Source organism: Lepus europaeus, chromosome 12, assembly GCF_033115175.1.
Source record: "Lepus europaeus isolate LE1 chromosome 12, mLepTim1.pri, whole genome shotgun sequence".
Lineage (NCBI taxonomy): Eukaryota > Metazoa > Chordata > Mammalia > Lagomorpha > Leporidae > Lepus > Lepus europaeus.
This window is the reverse complement of record NC_084838.1, coordinates 99709036-99731817: the sequence shown is the minus strand read 5'-3', so window position 1 is coordinate 99731817 and position 22782 is coordinate 99709036. Positions and strand designations below refer to the sequence as shown.

General features: G+C 57.5%; 2 protein-coding genes across 11 annotated transcripts in view; one reads left to right on the top strand and one right to left on the bottom strand.

The window, feature by feature from the left end:
- SECISBP2 (SECIS binding protein 2) overlaps nt 1–6235 on the top strand; it is a 37167-nt gene extending 30932 nt beyond the window's left edge. For 4 of the 8 annotated variants that reach the window (XM_062208597.1, XM_062208592.1, XM_062208593.1 and 1 more), the window contains 4 exons: nt 19–239; nt 3776–3925; nt 4494–4688; nt 5375–6235. In XM_062208597.1, coding sequence (XP_062064581.1) covers nt 19–239; nt 3776–3925; nt 4494–4688; nt 5375–5478 — 670 coding nt within the window. In that variant the 3' untranslated portion in view covers nt 5479–6235. Of the gene's footprint in view, nt 1–18; nt 240–3775; nt 3931–4493; nt 4689–5374 lie in introns of all 8 variants that reach the window. The other 4 variants (XM_062208595.1, XM_062208594.1, XM_062208591.1 and 1 more) reach the window with 1 other exon arrangement.
- Nucleotides 6236–7626: 1391 nt separating this feature from the next.
- Nucleotides 7627–22782, bottom strand: part of SEMA4D (semaphorin 4D) — an 87591-nt gene continuing 72435 nt past the window's right edge. For 2 of the 3 annotated variants that reach the window (XM_062208588.1, XM_062208589.1), the window contains exons 14-16: nt 21788–21960; nt 21664–21707; nt 18305–20651 (exon numbers count right to left, since the gene is read on the bottom strand). In XM_062208588.1, the coding sequence (XP_062064572.1) occupies nt 19720–20651; nt 21664–21707; nt 21788–21960 (1149 nt within the window). In that variant the 3' untranslated portion in view covers nt 18305–19719. Of the gene's footprint in view, nt 8349–9037; nt 9136–11508; nt 11719–17927; nt 18135–18304; nt 20652–21663; nt 21708–21787; nt 21961–22782 lie in introns of those variants that run through there. The other variant, XM_062208590.1, reaches the window with a different exon arrangement.

The window sequence follows — 22782 nt, the reverse complement described above, 5'->3', positions numbered from 1 at the left end:
TGTCTCCTGTCTTTGCAGTTACTGCAGCCAGATGCTGAGTAAAGAAGTGGATGCTTGTGTCACTGACCTACTCAAAGAACTGGTCCGTTTCCAGGACCGGATGTACCAGAAGGATCCTGTCAAGGCCAAGACCAAACGCCGGCTTGTGCTGGGGTTGAGGGAGGTTCTCAAACATCTGAGGCTCAAGAAGCTGAAGTGTGTCATCATCTCTCCCAACTGTGAGAAGACACAGTCAAAAGGTGACGACACCTGGCTGCCCCTGGCGTGGGCCCCTGTGACATCGCTGGCTGGCCACAGCCCTCGGCTCAGGGAGCACATGGGTAGAACCTGCCATATGCCTTGGCAGCTCCTTTTCTCTTGGTGTGTTTTGTTTGTTTTTAAAAGATTTATTTTATTTGGAAGGCAGAGTTACAGAGAGGCAGAGGCAGAGAGAGAGCGAGCGAGCGAGCTTCCATCTGCTGGTTCACTCCCCAGGTGGCTGCAATGGCCAGAGCTGCATTGATCTGAAGCCAGGAGCTTCTTCTGGGTCTTCCATACAGGTGCAGAGGCCTAAGGACTTGGGCCATCTGCTGCTGCTTTCCCGGACCATAGCCGACAGCGAGATTGGACTGGCACCTCTACGTGGCTACAGCACAGTGCCATCCTCTATTTGTGTTTTGTAATTGAGTATGTGTTTCCCACATGTGTTGACCACTGAGTTCCTGTATGTGGGTTGAGCTGGCCCAGGCAAGCCTCTGGCAGCAGGGTATGCTCTGGAGCAAGCAAATGTGGTGCCTGTGGCCAGGCTGTACCCAAGAGCACCTGTCTAAATTATGATGAGGTGTTCAGTCTACATTATTCACCTGCTGGTGACTACAGATGGGGGCTTGTTTCATTTTAATCTGGAACGTGTGTTGTGCTTTGTTGGGTGTGATGTACTGAATGCCGTGACTGAACACCTGACATCTCGGTTTTGCGCTGTGCGTATGTTGTCTGGGTTCCTAGAGGACTTGGCCTCTCCATGTTGTGCCCTCCTTGAGTTATATAATGGCGCTGGGAGTTAGGAACAGACGCTGTAGCTCAGGGTGCACATCAGTCCTTCATCCCATCGGGGCTAGGGAAGAGGACGAGCCCTTTCTTGCCCCATTCCATCTTTTGCTGGGTGAAGTTAATTCAGCCAGGGTTGAGTAAGATAATGAGTTGAGGTCCTGGTGCTGAGCCGTTGGCGGTGAGCTTTTCTGGTTACCTTACTGTTTCACAGCTGAAGCCTGACATGTCTGAGGCCCTTAGGATCCAGGAATAGCCCGTGCACCTCCTCAGTCTCAGCTCAGTGGCTCGTCCTTATCCTCACTCAGTGCAGGTTCAGTGTCACTGTGGATCTGAATATGGCAGGGGATTTCAGTGACCTGCCGTCTGGCTGTGTGTCCAGCAGTGCCCAAGGGCCTTTCCACTTGCTTCTCTGGCTGCTTTGTCCATGTTGTATATCTACACAGCTAAGAGGGTCAACAGTCCTGTAGGGTTTCCTGAGAGACAGGGGCTCCCTACTTCCCTGAGGCTTAGCCAGAACTTGGGGTATTTACCTCTTTGTTTCCACCCTGTTCCTGTTGGGGGTCTCTGGGGATCATGGCATCCTATGTGCTGCCCTTGTGGGGTGAGCCCTGGTTTTCCTGGAACACTTCCTCCAGGGGTTATAAGAAAGGGTTCAAGGGAGATCTTGAAACAAGTTCTCTGGTTCTGGATCCTTTGTCTGTGGTCTGTCTTCTTCATTTCCCTCCCCTGCAGAAGCAAGTTGGGATGGCCTTGATCCTGCAGTTCTGGGTTACAAGTCATTTGCATCACCACCCTTGGCTCTGGGTGCCTTGTTGAGCTTCTGCTGACTCCTGCTCAGTTGTCAGTCATGCTGCTTGGAGCTGCACCCTCAGCAGCAGCAGCCTCCCAGACTGGCAGCTTCCTCGTGGTGGTCCTCTGCTTCTTTTCATCCCATTCTTCAATGCTGTCTTCTAAACTCCCTGTAGAATTTTTCATTTCTAATGTTTTTAATCTCAGGAAGCTATTTTTGCTATTTTGCTTGTTTGTTTTTTTAAGTTGAGCACGCTTCCATCTGCTGGTGTACTCACTAAATGCCCCCCAGTGCCCAGGGCTGGACCAGGCTGAAGCTGAGAGCCAGCCAGGAACTCCATCCAGATCTTCCATGTGCATGGCCACCTGCTGCTCTCAGTGTGCACATCAGCAGGAAGCTAGAATTAGGAAGAGAGTTGAGACTCCAACCCAGGCAGCATCTCAACTGCTAGACTAACTGAACACCTGCCCCAACTGCTGTTGCTTGTAGACGTGTGACCTCTCAATTTCAGTGGGGTCAGGTCCTCTGCATGTAGAGCGTCTCTTTCCTCCAGGATTATTACTGTGTGTGTTTGGGTTTCTCATGGTGGAGGTTTTCCAGAGCGATCGGTGGCCCCCAGCCTTTTGCTCCTGTCTGAGAGAAACCTGAGTGTGAAGCGGTGTCCACAGGCAGTGGTTCTCTGTCTGAGTGTCAGAATTGCCCAGGGCCTGGTGAAAACAGATTCCAGAGTTTACGTCTGAGTCGGTCCAGGGCCCAGGAGTTTGCGCTTCTAGAAGCGGGCTCCAAACAAGTGGTGTCCAACCACTACACCAGACATCCACCCTTCATTTGCCTTTAAAAAAAACAGGGGCCACATGGAGACTTTAGGTGTTATGTATGTTGGTATTCTTTTTCCAACTACATTTTATGTTGTATCACAAACTTCATAATCTATGGTTTATAAAGAATGTATTTTTTTTCCTGCTTCCACATTTTCATTTTCCTATGTTCTGTGTCAGCTGAGATGTAAAGTGTCAGTCCAACCGGATCTTTCCAGATCCTCTCCCACTGATTCAGGTGTTCTTCACGTGCTGTGCTTCCATGGATTCTCTCAAGCTGCGTCACCCTGTATGTTAACTGTGTCTTTAATTGCAGGCTTTGAACCTGGTCATGCTAGCCTTTTTCCATATTTTTTACTTCACAAAGAAATCTAGTATATAGTAAGTTATGTTTTAAAGTTTTGGGTTAATATAGTTGACATGATTTTTGGATCATCCTGTCCAAGAGCACAGGTGTCTTTATTTAATTTTCCTATTGGATTATTTAATAGTATGTTGAAGGGTTTCTATAATCTCTGACCATGCTCAGTAAACATATCACTGCCTGCTGTAGTCTCGTTGCTGAGGTAAACCGAGTTATCCTTTCGACTGCATGCTCCCTGGTCCCACTGTAGTGTATGAAGTTGTGCTCCTGCTGGTGGGAGTGCTTTCCAGGTGCTGCCCCTGCCTCCCGGGCTCATTTCATCTCTCCCTTTCTCTCTGCTGTGCTAGTGCCTCACTTGGAAGCAGGGTCAGGTAGGAGGGGGTTGAGGAGCCCTCAGGAGTCAAAGATTCCATTGGGCTTCGCAACTTTACCTCTCACTTTCCACCTTTTGAGGTTGTGGGTCGGGGGATTGCAGGGACAACGAGCGAAGCAGTAGATCCTGGCCTGGCACAGAGCAAGTGTCTAGTCATGCTGGCTAGTACTTGCTTGTCCCCGTCACTGGGATGCCAGCTCTGTCTTGCCACATAAGGAAGTACCTCTTCTGCAGAGCTGACTCTTGCTGGTGGCTGTGAGTCGCTGTCTCCTGATGGATTGGATGGAGCCACTGCCTGGAGTCTGAGGTGATGGGTGTGGGGCGAGCTGGGTGTCTGCCATCAGTGCTGACCCCTTGCACCCTGTGCTGTGTGTCCCTGTCCTCTTGCTGTCCTCTGACAGGCGGGCTGGATGACACCTTGCACACCATCATCGATTACGCCTGTGAACAGAACATTCCCTTTGTGTTTGCACTCAACCGCAAGGCTCTGGGACGCAGTTTGAACAAAGCAGTTCCTGTCAGCGTGGTGGGCATCTTCAGCTATGATGGGGCTCAGGTGAGGTCACTGCCAGTGGAGGGAGGTCGGGATGACAATGGAACCTGTGGTAGGCTGGCAGAGCCTCCTCATCACACAGGAGCTCTGTCTCTTTTATAAAGATTTATTTATTTGGAAGTCAGAGTTACACACAGAGAGAGGTCTTCCATCACTGGTTCACTCCCCGGTTGGCCGGATGGCTGGAGCTGGGCCGATCCGAGGCCAGGAGCTTCTTCCCGGTCTCCCACGTGGGTACAGGGGCCCAAGGATTTGGGCCATCTTCTACTGCTTTCCCAGGCCATAGCAGAGAGCTGGATTGGGAAGTGGAGCAGCCGGGACTCCAACCAGCGCCCATATGGGATGCCAGCACTGCAGGTGGCAGCTTTACCCTCTACACCACAGCACCAGCCCTGGGTGCTCTGTCTAACAACAGAAGTAGCAGGTTCTACGTTTGACTCTGGGCTTCAGTCCACCTAAAGATACTCGGCCTGGATGTTAGCCATCCCTGGCACTGGCAGGCCTATGCCACCTGTGCCTCCCTCTGGGGGACTGACTCCTCCTGATAACTGTGCTCTCACTTGCACCCCAGGACCAGTTCCACAAGATGGTTGAGCTGACGATGGCAGCTCGGCAGGCATACAAGACCATGCTGGAGAACATGCGGCACGAGCTGGCAGGAGAACCAGGGCCTCCGACCCCTCCCCAGCCTGTGCAGGGCCCCAGCTGCTCTGCAGAAGACGGTCCCCCGGCCCCCACCGAAGGAGAAGTGCCACACTACCGTGAGTATTAGGGAGAGGTCTGACATCTGCTTGAGTAGACCCTATGTTCTGTATTGACTTCGATCAGGCCGGGAGAACAGCGTGGCACCCGTGCTGCAAGACTGGCTGCTGTGGGGCCGAGGCAGTGCAGGCCATTGCCCAAGAGGTGCTCCTCAGGCAGAGGAAGGTGCAAGCTCTTGTCAGTGACTGTCAGACCTCAGCAGATGGCACAGCACAGCACCGTATCCAAGACAGGCTTGGGAACCCAGCTGCAATTTCTGGCGGTCATTGCCGAGGCACAGGCCAGGTGCAGAGCTTTAGCCTGCCAGGGACTTACCTGAGCAGCATGACTACTGTCAGAGAGTGGGAGAAAGAGATCAGGGAGTGGGGTATCTTCCATCCACTCGGGGTATCAAGTTGGGTATCAAGCCATCCAGGGCTTGGCCAGGCTGAAGTCGGGAGCTGGGAGTTTCCTCTCGGTTTCCCATAGGGGTGTAGGGGCCTAAGTAGTTGAGCCACCTGCTGCTGCCTGTACTAGCAAGGAGCTGGATTGGAAATAAAACAGCCAGGACTTGAACCAGCACCTGTATGGCATGCTAGTGTCGTAGGCGACAGCTTAACGCACTGTGCCACAGCGCCAGCCTCGCTGCTGGGTTTCTGCTAGAGGAGTTCCATGTCTTCACCACGTGCACTGTTTCTTATTTTAGTTGAAATCTGGAGAAAACATCTGGAAACGTACAATCAGTATGCCCTGGAGCTAGAAGAAACATTGGAGGCTTCAACTGCTCACATGATGAACTTGAATTTATAGGAGGGGCTCTTTCCAGTGTATCTGTCTTTTGGGTAAGGAGGCGGGAGGTCTGAAAAAGACGATGGGACTTTGTCTGCTTCTCCGGTCCTCACTGCTGTCATGAGTTCTGTGATTGCTGAGTGTGAGCGTGAGCCGGCATGAGGGGACACGCAGCAGCGGTTGTGGCCCTCACGGCACACATCCCATGGCGGGTGCTCAGGGATATTGTGGGGATATAGCTATGGCTCTCTGAGCAACAGCGTGCATCTGGAAAGTCCTGGAAAATGTGGTACCAAGGTTATTCTCACTACAAAGGAAACATCCTCTGTTGTAGCAGAGCTGAGCCAGGTGAGCTAATTTTTGCAGCAGGCAGGGATACAAGCTTCTGGGGGCCCTTGGTGTAGTGACGGCAGGAGGCGCTCTCCCCTCCTGTGACTAGCACGGTCCTGCAGACATGCGAGTCTCAGGGCAGGACGGCTGTGGCGAGGGCCCTTTCTCAGGGTGGGTGCACGAGATTTGGAAGGTTTGCCAAAATGAGCCTCAAAGGAAAACTGCTTTTCTAACCTGTGACTTTTTGACATGAATTATTCCTGTTAGTCTATTTTTCCGAGAAACAATGTATAGAAATTCTAGATTTCTGTTTGATAATCCTTCCATCTTCCTTTTTTAGATGAGCATATTCTGAATGTGGTTTGGTCTTGAGGGGAACAGTTTACTCTCCTGCTTTCCTTGTAAGAGGGTGTATTTATTTTGAATAAAGAATGATTGTTTCGTTTCACACTGGTGATCATAGGGTTATCTGTGGCCTTGATCGCACCAGTTGTCCTGCATCTTCATTGTTCACTGACGCTGGCCTCTGAGCTTGGGGTGCTGAGCAGAGGGCTGTCTCTCCTGGGTCTGCAAGTGGGGATCGCTGGAGAGCCCCCACAGGGGCCTTCCACTGTCAGATCCCAGCCAAGCCCCACTTACTCTGGTTCTTTTCTCGGAGCCAGTGGCTGGAGATGACCGACACTATTTTTTGTTTTGGCTTTAAAATTGTGATTAATCGTGCTTAGTCATGCCAAACATTGTACCTCAGGAATAAGTGGCCTGTGGTGAGCAATGGAGAGAGTGAGTGGGAAGTGGGAAGCAGAAGGCAGGGCTGGCGAGGTGACTGGAGGTCAGTGTGTGAAGCGCTGTTTGCTGTGCTGTCCATGGAACTTGAAGTGACCGGTGGCCCAGCTGTGTATGTGTTGAGCTCTTCAGGGTGGGATGTGATGGTGGCTGGCCAGGCCAGGAGCCGAGGTCGAGCACATTGCGTGTGTGTGTGCGAACCTTTCAGGGCAGTAGGAGAGCAGAGAGGTCTGTCCTGCCCCACCCGTCCCCACAGGCAGCAAGGCTGCCGTCCTGTTTGGTAAGCCAGAAATCACTTAGAAAATCTCTGCCGGTGCTGAAGGCCTTCTGCTCCACACCTGTTCTCAGAGGTCTGCAGCCTGCGGCGTTTGCTCTAACAGCCGTCACAGCAGCCTAAGAAATGTAGGCGACCAGAGGTTTCTTTCAACAGGCAGTGGCGGCGAGAACCTGGTCACCGCCATCACTGCAGGTGGCTTCAGATGGCGCCCTCAGGGCCAGGCCCGGGCTCCCAGCGCAGGCTTCGCGCCGCGCGCATGTACAGTTCTTCACTCTGTTCAGCAGTGCATGAATCAGAGATTCGTCCTCCCAGCTCTTTCTCACAGAGCACTGCATGTCACGGGACTGCAAACGTGTGCTTGTTTTGTCAGGCATGAGGTGTCCCAGCTAACCCAGACTAGAGAGGACACGGAGAACAGCACTGACGCGGTTCACCGAGATACAGAGGACGTGACGGTCCCGTGACCAGCGTGCACACACAGGACGGGCAGGCAGGCACCAGGGAGGTGGCTGGCCCCTCTCCGCTCAGGTGAGGGAGCGGGAGCAGTGCATGGCACAGGCAACCAGGGCATTGCTAACCTGAACGCAGCCATCTCCAGGGCCTTGTTCGTGGAGGGTCTGTGCAGGAACGTGTGGGAAGATGAGCGGAGCTCTCACACCCTGGGTGCGGCTGGTGTTTGCTGAGGGGTGTAGCTTTAACAGAAGGGGTTTGTGGAAGCCGTGTCTAGTCTGAGCCGGGCCGCCTCAGGACTGCACCGACACACGACAGGTCTTCAGGATAGACAGCTTTATTCATTAGACTCAGAAGCAGGGGGGACAGCACTCTCGTCACTCACACCACTGTCAAGAAAATGGAGTACGGCACCAGGAGATTTGCATCACTGGCCTGTTTGGGTTTTCCACCTCAAGCTGTGGGTCCTGTTGCTGAGCGTTGATGGGCAGGCGCTCAAGGGCACAGCCCTCAGCACGTGAGAGCACACAGCCCAGCCCGCGGAGGTCAGTGAAGAACACCATGGACGGTGGGCCGCTCCTGGCGGGGAGGAGGGGCCTTCTCGGCACGCTGGGTTAAGGCAAAATATTCTCTTGGAGTCTCCCCTTCCCCTGTCCTGGGAGTGTACCTTCGAGTAAAAGCGGTGAGTCGGATGTGGCAGCGCTGGGGCAGGCCTGATCACATCCCTGTGACTGTGGTGGAGCCATGTAAGATGGACTCCTTGGGATGCTCAGGAGGGGCCTGGGGCTGGGGAGGAGCCTTCCCCCACACTGCTGCGAGTGGCCTGCTCACATCCTGCCAGCCCATGCTACCAGACACATGCTCCAGCAAGCCCAAGCACCTAATTTTCTTTTAAAGTCCCAGTTAGCACCCCGGGGCTCTCGAGGTTACGAGCCTCTCCTTGAGGCTCCACTTGTGGAAGAGCCAGTCCGGTGTGGCCGTGCTCAGAGCAGGCTGGGTCGGTGTCAGGAGCTGCCTCCGGCGGCTAGAGGGTGTCCTTGCTGCAGCTTTCCTGAAAGGACAAGCGCTCTTTGAATTCCTGCCCATCGATGGCTCCTCCCTCAGGTCCCCTCAGACGTTATAATGAAGTCCTGGGGTCTCCAGGATGGGACTGCCCACCCCCAGGCCTAAGGAGAGCTTGTAGGAATGGCTCCGGCAGTCCCAGGCAGACTGCCCATCTCCCGGGGGAGGAGGGCCTGGGAGAGGGAGCCTGCACTGCCACATTATGGAAGGACCAACCGCCAGCCACGGACCCCACAGCCTGCAGTTGAAGGCCCTTGGGCTTGAGCTGTTGCAAACCTCTCACCTGCAGCAGCTCACCCAGGAGAAAATCTGCTTGGCCTTCTGGTGGCCACCGGGAAGGTAGCACCGGCAGTTTTAGAACCTGGGGCCCAGGCAGCCTCCACCTGCAGCCACAGTGCTGGGCCTGTCACCTGCAGGGCTGAGCTTAGGAAGTTCCTTTGTCTCCCAGGAGCACCCAGCTGAGGTGCCTGACCCAGAGCCCTAGGAGTAAATCCTCCATCAGCAGGAGACTTGCTCAGGACTCTCTAGGGCCAGGGAGGCCACGGAGCCACCACTGTCCTCCAGGGCCAGTTGGGCACCTGTTGCTCTCCAGCCTCAGTGACAAGACATGGGTCACGAAGTGGAACTGCTCTGCTGAAGGGAGCAGGTGGGGCCCTCAGGTGGAGGTCACGCACGTACCCACGCCTTCCTCCAGCCTCGCATCAGCCGGTCATGCTCCCCGGCCACAGTCCTCCAGGCGGCGAGCTCTCTGCTCCACTTCTCCTGCTGGGCTGCCTCTGGAAGACAAGTGGGCCTGTGGGCATGGCGTCACAGACCTGTATGGCACCCCCGACGCTCACTGTCCACGGAGGCCACACCACAGGGGGTGTCCGAGCTCCCCTCCAACCTGCCCCAGGAGCCCACACCAGTGGGAGGCACCTTGTTGGCCCAAGCTGTGCAATCCTGAGTGACAGGCCTCGCCACCTCACCAGCGGGTGCCCTGCCTGCCCCCTTCTAGTGGGGACAGCTGCTGTCAAGGCAGCTGTTCCTGCCTGCCAGGGCTCACCTCCGACACCCTTGGCGTGTCGCAGAGACTTGAGGTCTTAGGTGGGCGGGGTCTGTGGCTTCTCCTCGCAAGTGGGACCGGGAGCTGAGGAGCAGAAGCAGCAGCCCCACTCCCACCACGGCCCTGATGGCCCCTCAGGAAGCAGCACGGCTTTGGTTTCTGAGGATGTTATGCCCTTTGCCGTCGTTCTCCATGGCTGTCCAAGCATGTGCTTAGTCTGGTTCTAAAAATGAGTTACTTGCAGGGCCAGCGGTTTGCACTGACTTGACACAGTGTTTTTGGTAAACACAAGAATGAGTTAGACAGCTAGACTGCTGGTCAGTCTAACCTGATACCCACCCAGTCTTCAGCCAAGCCACTCCAGGAAAACCACAGGGAGCACGTGCCCCCTCGGAAAGGGGCCACACAAGGACCTGGGTTCTGGTGGACCACCCAGCTGTTAGTGCCGTGAGCCGCAGCACTGTCCTGAGTAGCAGTGTCACAACCAGCAGGGCACAAGTTCATGGTGACTGTTCCAGCCTGGAACAGCCATGGGGCAGGACGGCTAGGATGTCTTGGACAAACTCAGAGAGCTGGCGGGAGCCAACACCTGCCATGGCCTGTGCTGCCACACTTCCACTAAAGGCGTAATGGGGCATCTTTTACAGATACAGAAACAGGAAAGCACAGGAGAGGACATGGTAAAAACCTGGGAGGTGGGGCCAGTGCTGTGGCGTAGTGGGTAAAGCTGCCGCCTGCAGTGCCGGCATCCCATATGGACACCGGTTTGAGCCCTGCCTGCTCCACTTCTGATCCAGCTCTCTGCTGTGTCCTGGGAAAGCAGTGGAAGATGGCCCACGCACCCACATGGGAGAACCAGAAGAAATCCCTGGCTTCGGATCGGCGCAGCTCTGGCCGTTGCGGCCATCTGGGGAGTGAGCCAGTGGATGGAAGACCTCTCTTTTTCCCCCTCAAATAACACCACACGGGTGGGTGGGGTGTCACGCTCCAGCAGGGTCTGCAGTGGGGTTTCTGGTCCCCTCTCCCCGAGGATGTCTGGCACAGGGCTGCAGCCAGACCTGGTCCCTGGACACAGGCCGTGCTCCCCCTGCCCCCAGTCCCCCGTCAGTTGCAACTCCATCATGAAGGATCATGAGACGTCAGAAAGAAAGTCTGACAGGGAAACAGGCAAAACCAATGCACAAGGCAGCCTGGGAGAGAACTGCAGAGGACGTCTGCCGGCACTCCCAGGGTAGAGAGATGCTGGGGCCACGAGACCACAGCACAGTGAGAAAGGACAATCAGAAGCTCTCTGGAATGGAGTGGAGAAACCCATTAGGGTCTGGAAAGTAAAGGTGAGAGGAGCAGCAGCCCCTGTGGTCCCAGTCCCACACCTTGAAAAATGGCTCCAGAGAACAGGAAAGCAGCTGGTGGTGGATAGAGGTCAACAGGTCACAGAAACCACAAAGTAGGGTTCCCACATTGAACAGGCCTGATCAAGGCATTGTGCACTCACGTTGGAAAAACGGGAGACCACACGAGAAGATGACCAGGCCCATTCCAGCCCAGCCAAAGCCAAGCGTAGAGAGAGGAACAGCTTCTCTACGTGTACCCATCTGCCCTTCCTGGGGCATGCTGGGAGGCCAGCTCACAAGAAGGAAGCAACACCAACACCTGGGCAGTGGGATGCTGATCCCACACGAGAAGCCAGAGCCTCCGGTGTCGAGGTGACCAGCAGTCCAGGGCTGTCCACGGAGGATACCAGAGGGCTCAGGGGAAGCTGGCGACAGGACTCAGACGTGAGGCCAACACTGCGGCCTGCCACTGAATCCGTGCTAAGCAAGAACCAAGCACGTGGAAGCCAGGGGTGGGTGGGTGGGTGGGGGTGTGTGTGCGTGCGCGCAAAATGGAATTGAAGATGGATTTTTATACAGAAGAATTTTGAAAGCCATGCACGGTCTTTTCATAATACACATTTTCTAGGGCTATTTTGAAGTTCCTGTGTATGTGTCGTTTACACATGCACCGGGGAAGTGGATGGGTGATCCCCAAACCCAAATGTTACCATGGGAAGTGCCTGTAGAGCTGGGTAGAAGTGAGCATGACCTGGAAGGGCAAGGCTTACCGTGTCTCATCACGGACACCCGCACTTGGGAAGTCTGGTTCCCTGCGGAGGAGAGCACGGAGCAGCGGTACTCGGCGCTTTCCCGGATGGCATCCCGCAGCCAGCTAAGGGCGTGGGCCCTTCCGTCGGGCAGCACGTGTGTCTGCACAGGCACACACGTCTCCAGGGCACGCCCGTTCTTCTCCCAGACGAAGCGGATATCTGTGGGACCTGGGGGCACACAAACCATCACATGTGCACCCCTGTATCTCATTCAGGATCTGGGGGAGCTGCCCTGGCAGGGGTGGGGGTAGGGGTTACCCAGGCAGGGGACCCTCTCCTGGCCCCCATGTGCTTGAAGTGAGTTGGGGCAGCTTCCAGTTCAGATCCTGGGCCTCCCCTGCAGCTGGGCTCTGTGGTGACCAGATACCTTGGGCCTCCACTGCCCCTGCCTGCACTGCCTGGGGCCCCTTTCCCTTCTTGCTGCACTGCGCACCCTGATGGGCTGCCTGGTGGTGATGCCCAGGGCACAATGTGTGTTGTACAGCTTGCCACCTGGGGCTGTGTGGCTGGAGAAGCCCCCAAGGCCGCAGCTACTCTAGCACCCAGAGGCCCAGCCTGCAGCGTGTGGAGGGCATGGGTGGAGGCCTTGGAGGGCAGTAGGTGCTGCTGCCCAGGGCGCTCAAGTCCTGGCTGGGCCATTAAGCCCGGCACACCTAACCTGAGCTGTCCGCCTTGCAGTGCTGAGGGAAGAGGGAGCCAGACGCCAGCCACTTCCACACCAAACTTGTTCTCCTGTTATCAGCTGAGGTATTTAAGACTGGGGCCAACTCTTGAATGCTTTTGGACAGGCTGTTTAACTCCTCCAGGGTGAAGCTTGGCTCTCTCAAGCCTGTCTGGTGGGCAGAGACCAGGAGAGGGGCAAGGCACCACGGCAGTCCCTGCTTGTGAGGCCAGCCAGGCTTGGGGTGAGGACACTGTAGGCCCGAGTCAGGGGGAAGGCCGAGGCCAGAGGCTGGGCCGACTCCCGTGTTGTGTCCCTGACCCCACATTCATTCCAGGGCAGCCAGGACCGGGTGGTGAAGCCTGTGTGTGACAAACGAGCCCCATCTGGGCTCTAGTCCCAGCTCTGGAACCGGCTGTGCCGTCAGCGGGCCACCTCCCCATCAAGGCCACCTTCCTTCCTTAGGAGTCGAGTCTGTGGATCTCAGACTTCAGCTTGAGGCCAGGAGCCGTCGGCTGTGCTGACAGGCTGCAGTTCCTGTCAGCCCAGTCCACGCAAGATGCAGAGTGGCCGAGCGCCACGGATCTCCTGCCTCGGAGTGGGCAGACCCTGCAGCACAGCTGAGACCTCCACCTCCCACAGGCACGTGCACCTGTATCAGCCAGGTGCCCCTACGGTGTGCACCAGCGGGCAGCCCTCTGGACTCTTGCTCAGGAACCTGTCTCCCTGATAATCACCTGCTCTTCCTGTGACCCTCCCCTCTGCAGGCAGGCCTAGAGGTGACCTGGCCCAGGGCCAGCCATAGCAGGTCCCAGGGGTGGCCCCATCTGACCACGAGACCTCTTGAGAACCTGTCTTTACAAAGTGGGCTCCCCAGTGTCACCCACCAGGGAGTGATGAAGCACCATATGGCTTCAAGCACGTGCAGCAGCGCAGAGGAAAGAGCTGCTTCTGGGCCAGACTTCAAAGGGCTGAGCGGGAAAACAAATTACAGAGCCTCAGGGTTTAAAAGGCGCCTGCACGAGAAACAGCTGGCGCCGTCCTCCGGTGTGTGTCCAAGTCTGTGGGGCGGGGGGAGGTACCTCCAGATGCGGCAGGAGGTGGGAGGACCCGGCTTCCCTCTCTGGGGAGAGGCAGTCCTCAGAGCGCGCCCCTTTTGTCACGTAAGGGACTTTGGGAAGACACTGCTGGTTTCTCACTTCTGCAAAGGAGCTTTGCCTGCCCTGCAAACTTCACAGCTCTCGCTCCCTGCATGGGCAGCTAGAGCTCGCCTCCCAAGGGCTTGCCCCAGCGGGAACAGTTCCGAGGTGACCACGGGACACACGGAGGGGCCCTGCGGCCCCACTCCCATTCGTGAGAAGCCAGGAACTGCGACGGGGGCTCCCACGGATGCTGTGAGGCCGTACCTGCTACTGCCATCCACTGGGAGTCTTGTACAGGAAGTATCAGGTCAGGTGAAAAGCGTGCATGTGTGCTTGTATGTGTATATGTACACATGTGTATGCACGTATGGGTGCACACACACATACAGATACCACTCTTGCACATGCACAGAGAAAGGGCCTGGAAATGGCCGTGCTGCTGGTGGCTGGCTGGCTGGCGAGACCTGGGGTTAAAACTGTTTGCTTTATACTTTCTTGGGCTTCCCAACTTCACCACAACAAGCAGCACTGATTTTACAATTAAAAAAAAAAATTCATGCCTTGTGAACAAAAGATGTGTCACAAATTCTGAAGGAAATTCTGTAAGGTGTGTCCGACACCGTCTACACGGCTAGCTTCCGGCCCCGGCTGTAGGGACAAGCCTTTGGGGGACTGTTCCACCGAACTGTTTGTAACTCGTGGTCACTCTATCATTTGTTGTTCCTACTCTCAGGATCTTGAAGTCTAACCCCAGGTAACCCATCTGTCCTTAAATATACACACTCCCTAGAGGTGTAGAAGTCCAACTGGGGAACACTCTCCTCCCTCTGATGGTGCTTGCCCATGCTCACCCACTCCCTGGCGATGGGCACAGGATGGCTCTCCGAGGCGTCCCATCTTTGAACAGAAACATTGACATCAGCTATCTAAGGGCCCAGCCTGCTCCGGCCTCTCTCAGGAGCTTCTGGTAGGGCCTCAGGACCAGGCCCTTGGGGACAGAGAAGCCAGGTGGCCTGCCTCAGAGTCGACCCGTCACCCCAAGTCCACAGGCAGGGAGGGACCTCCAACTGCATAGCTGCCGAAGACCCAAGCCCAGAATGGAAGGGCACAGGGCAGCCACGTGCACTGCTCTCACGGCGGCGTTTAAGCATCACCAAATCACTGTAAGAAAGTCAAGGTGGTGAAGAGGTACTTACGTTCCATCCATTCCTTTTTAAACTATCCAACTCCTGCTGAATGCATAGATTAAAGAGAGAGGGAAAGTAAGAGTTAAAACCAGCCAGCAGGGCCACCCGCCAGCTCGGCACCCTCAGCGGGCCCAGGCTACCGCTGCAAACCCAAGTGCACCCGGCGAAGTGCACCTGGCGTGGGTTACTCAGGAATGCCGGGCCCTCGGACTGGCTTTCTCCTGTCTCCCAGCAGGGAACCCAGTTAGCGCCATGGGCCAGCTCCTCCAGGGTACACCCCCCGCCCATACAACCATCACAGCCTGCAAAGATCCTGGCTGGAAATTCTATTCCTGAATGACAGTCACCCCTGAGCCTGAACATTCCAGCTTCAGAAAACACTGGAGCTCTCCAGGGTCAAGCTGCAAATGGCCACTGCTCCTGCCACCACCACCTTCACCATCACCACCTGCCGGCTCAAGGTACAGCGGGGTGAAGCCACGCCCAGCTTCAGGAACATAGCTGGGGGGCTGGGGGGAGACGGTATGGCCACTGCTGGCTTCCTTTCTCCAGCTTGGGACTTGTCTTGTCGGTATGGTGCACGAACCCCCTTCACACAAAAGGCACTGAGCAGTTCCACAGTTTGGACAGGGCAAGGGCTGGGCAGACAGGCCCGAGTACAGACCCCCCAGTACACAAACATGCCCACTCAACAGTCCTCTGTGCCCACAGGGGCGCCCAGCGGCAGTGTTGAGTCCCTGGCAGGGAGGGAATGCCTGCTGGTGCTCCGGCCCGACCTCCCTCGGGGACTCAGAGGGGAGTGACATGGGTGCTGGGTGCAGACTGCAAACCCCACGGCCATCCCTGGGGTCCCCGTGGGGCCCACTCCCAGAGTCTCTGCTGAGACAGTGGACGGGGGCGGGGGGGTCCGGAAGGGACCCCTCCCTCCACCTCACCCTCCAGCAGCTCAGCGTCTAGTGGGGACTGCACGTGAGGGGGCCGCAGCCCAACACGCCAGCCTACAGGAGGCCTGGGGCCAGAGGCGGTGGCCTTGATGCCTGGCCTGCTCTGAGCCAGCGCGTGCATGTGTGAGTGATCCCGTGGCGAAGTGCAGTAACGTGCACTCACTGGTCGCATGACGAACACTCAGGAAGCCAGCAAGGCCCACAGCTGCCTGCTGGTGCCGGGACACTCTACGGACACTGTCCCTGCAGGCCGGGCACGGTGCCTCTGAGCTGCTCCAAGGACCCCAGCATAGCTGATGGGGGAGTCCCGTGTGGACGACCTACGGCACAGCAGTGCCTGGTCCCGCTAGCCCCTCCTGTTGCTAAGCTCAGGGAGGCAGGCATGGACTCCGGCTGCCCCACTTGGGGGTGACCCTGTGGGTTGTGTCACCCGAGTGCCACGGAGAGAGCATCGTAACTTCCTTTCCCATGAGCCCTGGCCCGGGATAGCACCTGGCTCACACCCAGCACTCCAGGGGACCTTCCATCTCACTGTCCACCCTGCCGCAGAGGGGCCCATGGTGACAACCGATTCCCCTCAACTTCCCCAAGGAACGCCAGCCTCTCTACCTGCCAGGCACCGAAACAGCTTGCTGCTTGCCCCCACACCCCGTGCCCTGCGCTGCACAGCTGCCTGCCCTGCCACACGGCACTCCACATGAGGCCAGACCTGGTCCTCTCCCCGGCAGCTCTCCCTCTGCACACACCACAGGGCACTGCCACGGGGCACCACATCACACGTCAGCCACCTTCTGACCCCTGGCTGAGAGCACAACACAAAGCAGGCAGGGACATCTCCTGGGTGCCATGCGAGGCCTGGGTGCCAGGAGAGGGCGCTGCTGGAAACGTCTAGGTCTCCGATTCTGAAACCACACACCAAGCCTCTTATCAGACAGCTCCCAAAGCCACTAAGGTGGTGGCCACGAAAGCAGCTGTTTCTGCAAGGAGAAAAACCCAGGTCAGAGTTTCTCAACTCGTCCTGCCCTGCGGGGAGCAGGAGGGAGCTGCAGCCCGGGGGAGGGGGGGTGCAGAACACGGATCCTCCTCCCTTCTCCCTGGAAGTCCTGGGGACTTCAGAGCCCCTGACGCCTGCCCTGAGCCCTTCAGACCACAGAGCCGCCTGTGGGCTCACGGCAGGCCATGCCCTCCCGAGCTGCTCCATCCTGAGCAGGCCTCGGCTGCACCGACTGTGGCCTCAACAGAACAGGAAAGAAAGGGCCAGATGTTTCTGGATGGGGAGTGATGAGCAAAAGAGGTGGCAGGTGGGGTAGGGTGCGGTAGGGTGGGGATGGGTGGCAACAGCACTCCTCACCGGCACCTGCACAGGGCTCCATGACCCCTGCAGGACACAGGCCCACAGCGACTCCGCCCACGGAGTGACCTGCAGGTGTCTGAGTGGCCGCAGGGGCCTAGGGCAGGCCTGGTTCACAGTGCCCAGCACAAGGGCAGGGCCTCTGCAGCCCGCGCGCCCAAGCTCTGTGTCGGCAGCACTCGGTTCCCGGGCACCTGCTGTCGCCAAGCTGCAGCCCGTGCAGAGGCCACCCTGCGGCTGCCGGGGCTTATCCAACAGGAAACGGGCAACTGAGATCGCTCAGGAGCTTCTGATGGTTGATCATGTTTAGGGGGCAGGGAGGGAGAAGGAAACTGGATCTGCTTTCCCTCATCAACTGCCTTCTCCCTCTCTGGGCACAGGCTGGAGCCTGCAGGCCAGATGACCACACAGGGAGATCACACTGGGCAGCGGCCTGGAGCGCAGCGGGCGCTGGGCGTGGCCGTCCCATCTTTTTTCCAGGGAACGTCCCATGTGACTGTCCTGTGCAGAGTAACCCTGTACAGAGCCAAGGGGCACAGACTCTCGTCTTCCCTGCTACCCACAACCAGGAACCGGCCATTCAAACAGCACCGCTTCAGGAAGCGGTCAAGTGGATTCTGTAATATTTCCAGGTGCCCCAGCCATCCGCCTCTCAATGCTAACAGAAACAACTCAGAACAGCCCCTCTCTCTCTTTCAAAATAAATGCATAAATCTTTTTTTTAAAGAGGGAGAGAAGTAACTCTATATACTATGGGCTGGCAAACTGGCCCTTAGGTCCAATCTGGCCCAGTGCTGATCTTTAGAAATGAAGTTCTATCGGCACACGGCTTACACATATCTCCCATGGCCACTTTCACAGAAGCACAGAGCTGAGTAGTTGGGGCAGAGAGCCCATGGCCCACAAAGCCTGAAACAGTTAACAAGTGGCAGGTACTGGATGACGCTGGTTGGCCCCCGCCGTGTACTGGGAATAGGCTCCCGTGGTTTAGTCTCCCTCTGGATCAGACCACAGTGAGGCAGCCAGCCAAGGACCCAGCCCGCCTGCCTGGCCCCCTCAGAGAGGGGACAGACAGGGCACGCCCCCACTCACCTGTGGCCTGGCAGAAGAGGTGGAAGGTCCCCAGCGCGTGCACCTGCTGTGCCTGGTCACTCAGGAAGGGCGGCAGCAAGGCGAGCCGCGTGTGGCTGCTGGGCCCCAGGCCTGAGGCCGGCCAGGGGCTCCGGGGAGAGGATGAGTCAGGGCCCAGACAGGACAGAGAAGAGGAGCCAGGAGGAGGGAAGGGCTTAGGAGAGGCGGCTGCGAGACAGAGAGGAAAAGAAAGGGCACTGAGGAGGAAGTCGCCAGAAACACATCCCACGCCGGAGAGGGCGGAACACAGCAGGGCACAGCCGGGCACGGCCGGAGCACAGGGCCGCGCACCCTGGGCACGCGGGGCTCCCCGAGTGACAGCCCACCCACATCCAAGGTAGAAGCTTTGCGTTTATTTGGGTACTCTCCAAATGTATACAATCCAAAGTAGAAAAATAAACACAAAAGTAAATCTTACAAAAACACGAATGTTTACACCAAAACGGTCAAATCACATCATGCTGGAAGATGACACCGTCCGCACAGACACACAGGCACCCGCAGTTTATTGCTCTTTGCCGTGGAATGAACACCTCTTCCCGATGGGTATTTACAAAGCAGGGCGATGGGATGTGGAGGAGGGGAGCGCTGGAACCGTACCGCCCGTCACAGCTGTGACCACGTGGCAGGAGACGCCGTCTGGCCCGCGGCCATGTGCGCCAGGTGTCATGGCCCCGGGCGCCGCCGCCGCCCAGTTCTCTTCAGGGGTGCACAGGTCAGCCAGGCTGCGCGGGCAGCGGGGATGAGATGGAAGCAAAGGAGCGGGGCGACAGACGTCCAGAGACCAAGGACACTGTAGGGGGTGGGGGTGGGAGGCCTGCCTGCAGGGACAGGGCGAGCCCCGCCTGCGGCTGTGGGTGTCCGCAGGGAAAAGGCTCCTCCCCTCCACTCTCCACCAGCCCGGCCACCATCCCTCCATCCCTCGCTCAGTACCCGCCTCGAGGACCTGGGCCAGCCCTCCTCTTCCAGGGGGTGGAAAAAATAAAATAAAAAAGAGCCAAAAGTGTGGGAAGAAAATCTGGGAAATGATGCTTCCCTCAAGGAATAAAGTTAAGGGGAAAAAAAAATAAGTGTGTTTGAGAGATGGTTCTGTCTGTTTCTAAAAGCAGAAAGAATGTTTAGCGAAATTAAGTTTATCCCTGAGACTCCTAAGCCACGTAAGCCGGATTTTATCCCACTATACAACAGAACCCAGAAGATGTGCATCTTCTAAGCATGGACACAGCTGCTTCCGTGATTTAAAAAAGAACGACCGGAGACATCAACACAATCAAAGCAAAATCCTAAAAAATCATTAAGTGGAAGAAAAGGTTCGTGCCAATCTGGACAACAGGCGATAAGTTACCAATCTGATAAACTAAAATGTCATTTCCAATCTGGAATTCAATTAGCTCTTAGTGGCTGCTACGAGGAGGGGAAGCGGGAGGGACACTTTTCCCAGCCGAGGCACGTCCGGCCATCTCTGCCCCAGGACAGAGCAGGTGCGGGATGGAACGGCCCCCGCCGCCGCCGCCTGCACGGGCTTAAAGCTCTCCAACTGACCGCAGGACACGAGACCAGGATGCGACGCTTGTAGTTTTCCAACAGGACAAAGAGAAACAAGTCACAGGCTCAACCCAGGAGGAAACAGGAGACCGAGTTTTGCTGCACGATGACGAGACTGGGCTACTGAACGGGTGAGACACGAAACTCGGCACAGGGCCCCGGCTGGCACAGCCGAGGTGCCGGCGGTGGGGGGGACGCCCAGCCGGCGTCAGTCTCCATCGGCATCCGAGTCGGCGAACTTCAGCTCGCACTTGACGTCGAAAGGCTTGTCCCTGGCAGAGAGGTCATCGATCCTCTGAGAGTCCTCCCTGTCCGTGGGGACTTTGCTGGTGAGCGTGTCCTGCTCTGTCTCGTAGCCGGTGTCCAGGGCCGGCTTTGGCTGCTCCCCGTTTTGCTGCGAGAAGCTGCCGGGCTCCACCAGCGTCTCCTTCACGCTCTGCTCCAGGTCCGAGAAATCCGACTTGGGCTTCTTTTTGCCCAGCAGCAGGGCGGAGCGGAACTTCAGGCACTGGCCGGGCAGGTAGCCCCGATAGCAGTTGTAGGAGAAGAGGCAGAGGCAGAGGACGAAGAAGAAGAGGAAGAGGGACATGAGCAGCCGGTTGTCGCTGGACTTGAGATACATCGTCTTCTCCGAGTGCAGCTGTGGCACCGTGTTGATGACGATCCTGGGTTCACAGGATGCGTCGGTGGCCGCGGGCCTGGCAGGTGCCGGCGTGGTGGCCCCGGGGGAGGTGGCCCGCACAGTCGGCGTCGGCGGGGAGGAGCCCTGGGTGGCCGCCGCCGACACTTTGGGGGCAACCCTACTGCCCGACTCAGAGTGTGCGACGGGCGAGGTGGGGGCCGCGGGGGTCCGTGGGACCAGCTTCACCTCCAGCACGTGCTTGGCCACCACCTGGGAGACCGTCTTATTGCGGACCCTCTCCTCCAACAGGCACTGGTACACCCCACTGTCTCCTTCCGAAAGGTTGAAGATGAGCAGGTGCCTTCTGGCCACGAGGCCATACTTGGGGCTCTCGGCCTTGAGCACACCATTCTGGAACTTCCACACCACCCGGGCCAGGTTGGACTTGTGTGAGCATCTGAGCTCGGCCGTGCCGCCGTGCTTGAAAAAATGCTGCCGGAAACTCTCTTTAACTTTATCTGGAACATCAAAATAAACGTGCACAGCGTCAACAACCCTGCCCGCCAGCGGACTTCCTGTAAAAAAACAGGCTACTACCCACAAGACGGCACGAGGGTCTCACCCACTGGAGCAAGATGGAATCTTCCGGAACAACTAAGGAGATGGAGACATGCGAGAACGAAAAGCAAAGAAGAGCCCCGGGGGGCAGCCACCGCGGGGACAAGGACATCGGAGGAGGCTCTGAGCAGCAGAAATCCCATTTCTCACCCCCGTGTCCCCAGAGAAGACCCTGGGCAGAGAACAGCTGGGCAGAGGCCGGTTCCGCACACCAGTGAGAAGGCTGCTCTTTCGGAAGACAGCTGTGTTTTTCAGGGAGGGAGGGCCCAGACCCCAGGGGCAGGCAAGCCTGGTGGGACTTCTGGGCCTGACTGCACCCCTTCCTGTGCTCAGAGGCAGCGGAACCAAGGGGAGCACCAGCCAGGACCAAGGGACAGGCTGAGCATCCCTCACCTCGAATGCCTGGATCCACAAGCGTTTGGGTTTTCTGCAGATTCCGGAGCATGTACAAGGACACAAAGCAGTGTCTTGGGACGGGACTCACGTTGCAACGTAAAACCCACCGACGTCTCACGTACACGTCCTACGCAGAGCCCATCTTAAATCGTTCTGTGTGTGAAGCGAAGCTGCACGGTGTAGGACTTCCCACCCGCGACATCAGCACTCGGAACGCGTGCGATGTGGGGAGCATCTTGGGTTTGGGGCTTTCCGATTAGGGATGCTCAACCTGCTCCTGGGATTTCTCTTCCCCTTTCTGACAAGTTCAGGTTCTGTACAACACAAGCCTCGAGCCAGCCACAACAGAGCAGACGGAGAGCGCTCTCCAGGGGGCTGCCCCACGACAGCCGGCCTCTGTTCCGAGCGGAGAAAGAAAGGACGAACACACACACACAGGCCACAGAACCCAGGCACCGTGAGACTCTCACGCCCTCGCCGCTCCCGAGGGAGATGGCGCCGCGGGGAGCCACTCACCGGGACATGCTGACACGTCGCCGCTCATGTCCTGGATCAGTCCCCTGCAAGACAACAGGCACCTGTTACTCCCCGGCACACTCGTGGGGCCTGGGCACACGTCATGTTCCCTCTACCCCCTTACCTGCCGGGGCCCTCAGTCTGGTGCAGGGCCACACAGGCGGCCTCGGGCAGGTTCCAGGCGCAGTAGGGGTCCCGCGCCAGCACACAGTCCTCACAGCTGCTGTGCTTCCCACAGAAGGCCAGGGGGGCCTGCACCACGCCCGAGTTGGAGCCGGCGTAGACAAACCTCCTGCCCTGTGTGCAGGAGATGAGAGCAGGGGTCAGGCTGGGTCACCGCCAGCAGGGAGGCCACAGAGCATCCTTGGGAGCAAGGCCTCCCTGACCGAGTTCACAGCCAGGCCAAGGGGGACCCGACACAGGCGGGAGCGACACTGTCTAGCACAGCCAAAGTGGCACCGTGATCTCCACGCCCACCAGGCTGGGGCTCCAGGGGCCCCAGATCCGCAGAGCCCTTCTCTGCACCTGCTGCTCTCCGGAGTGGAGGCTGCTTAGTCCCCCCAGCAGGTGCCCTGTGTGTTCACAGTGCACCCCCTGGCCTGGCACTCTGGCCGCACGAGGAAGCTGCTACAGCCAGAGGCCGATACTGACCACTGTGCGGAGCTGGGGCGCCTGTGGAAGGGGCCCTGCCCCTCCAAGTCTGCACCTCGCACCCGGCTGCGGCCGCCAGGGGGTGATGAGGCCATCGCTTCTCGCAGCCCTGTGCTCACCAGGGTGGCTTTGTGTGCACAGTTGAGGGAGCGACCACCAAGCTCGCTGTGGCTACACTCAGAGCTGGGAGCAAGGCGGGCCCCGTGTCTTCCAGCACAGCCGGCTCGGGATGTCATCGGCTCCAGGCCAGTTCCAGCAGCCCACCTGGCTGTGTCCATCATACAAACAATCGAGACAACTGACGTTTGCCATCGACCTCAGCTGCCCACACACCGCACGCACCCAGACCTCTGGGTTTCCACTCTCCTCTGCCCGGGGCGGCCGTCTCACTTCAATACCCTACAAAAACCTTTTGGCTGACATCAAAAGAGTCCCTTTCCTACATCCAGGTGTCCCCCGACAAATAAA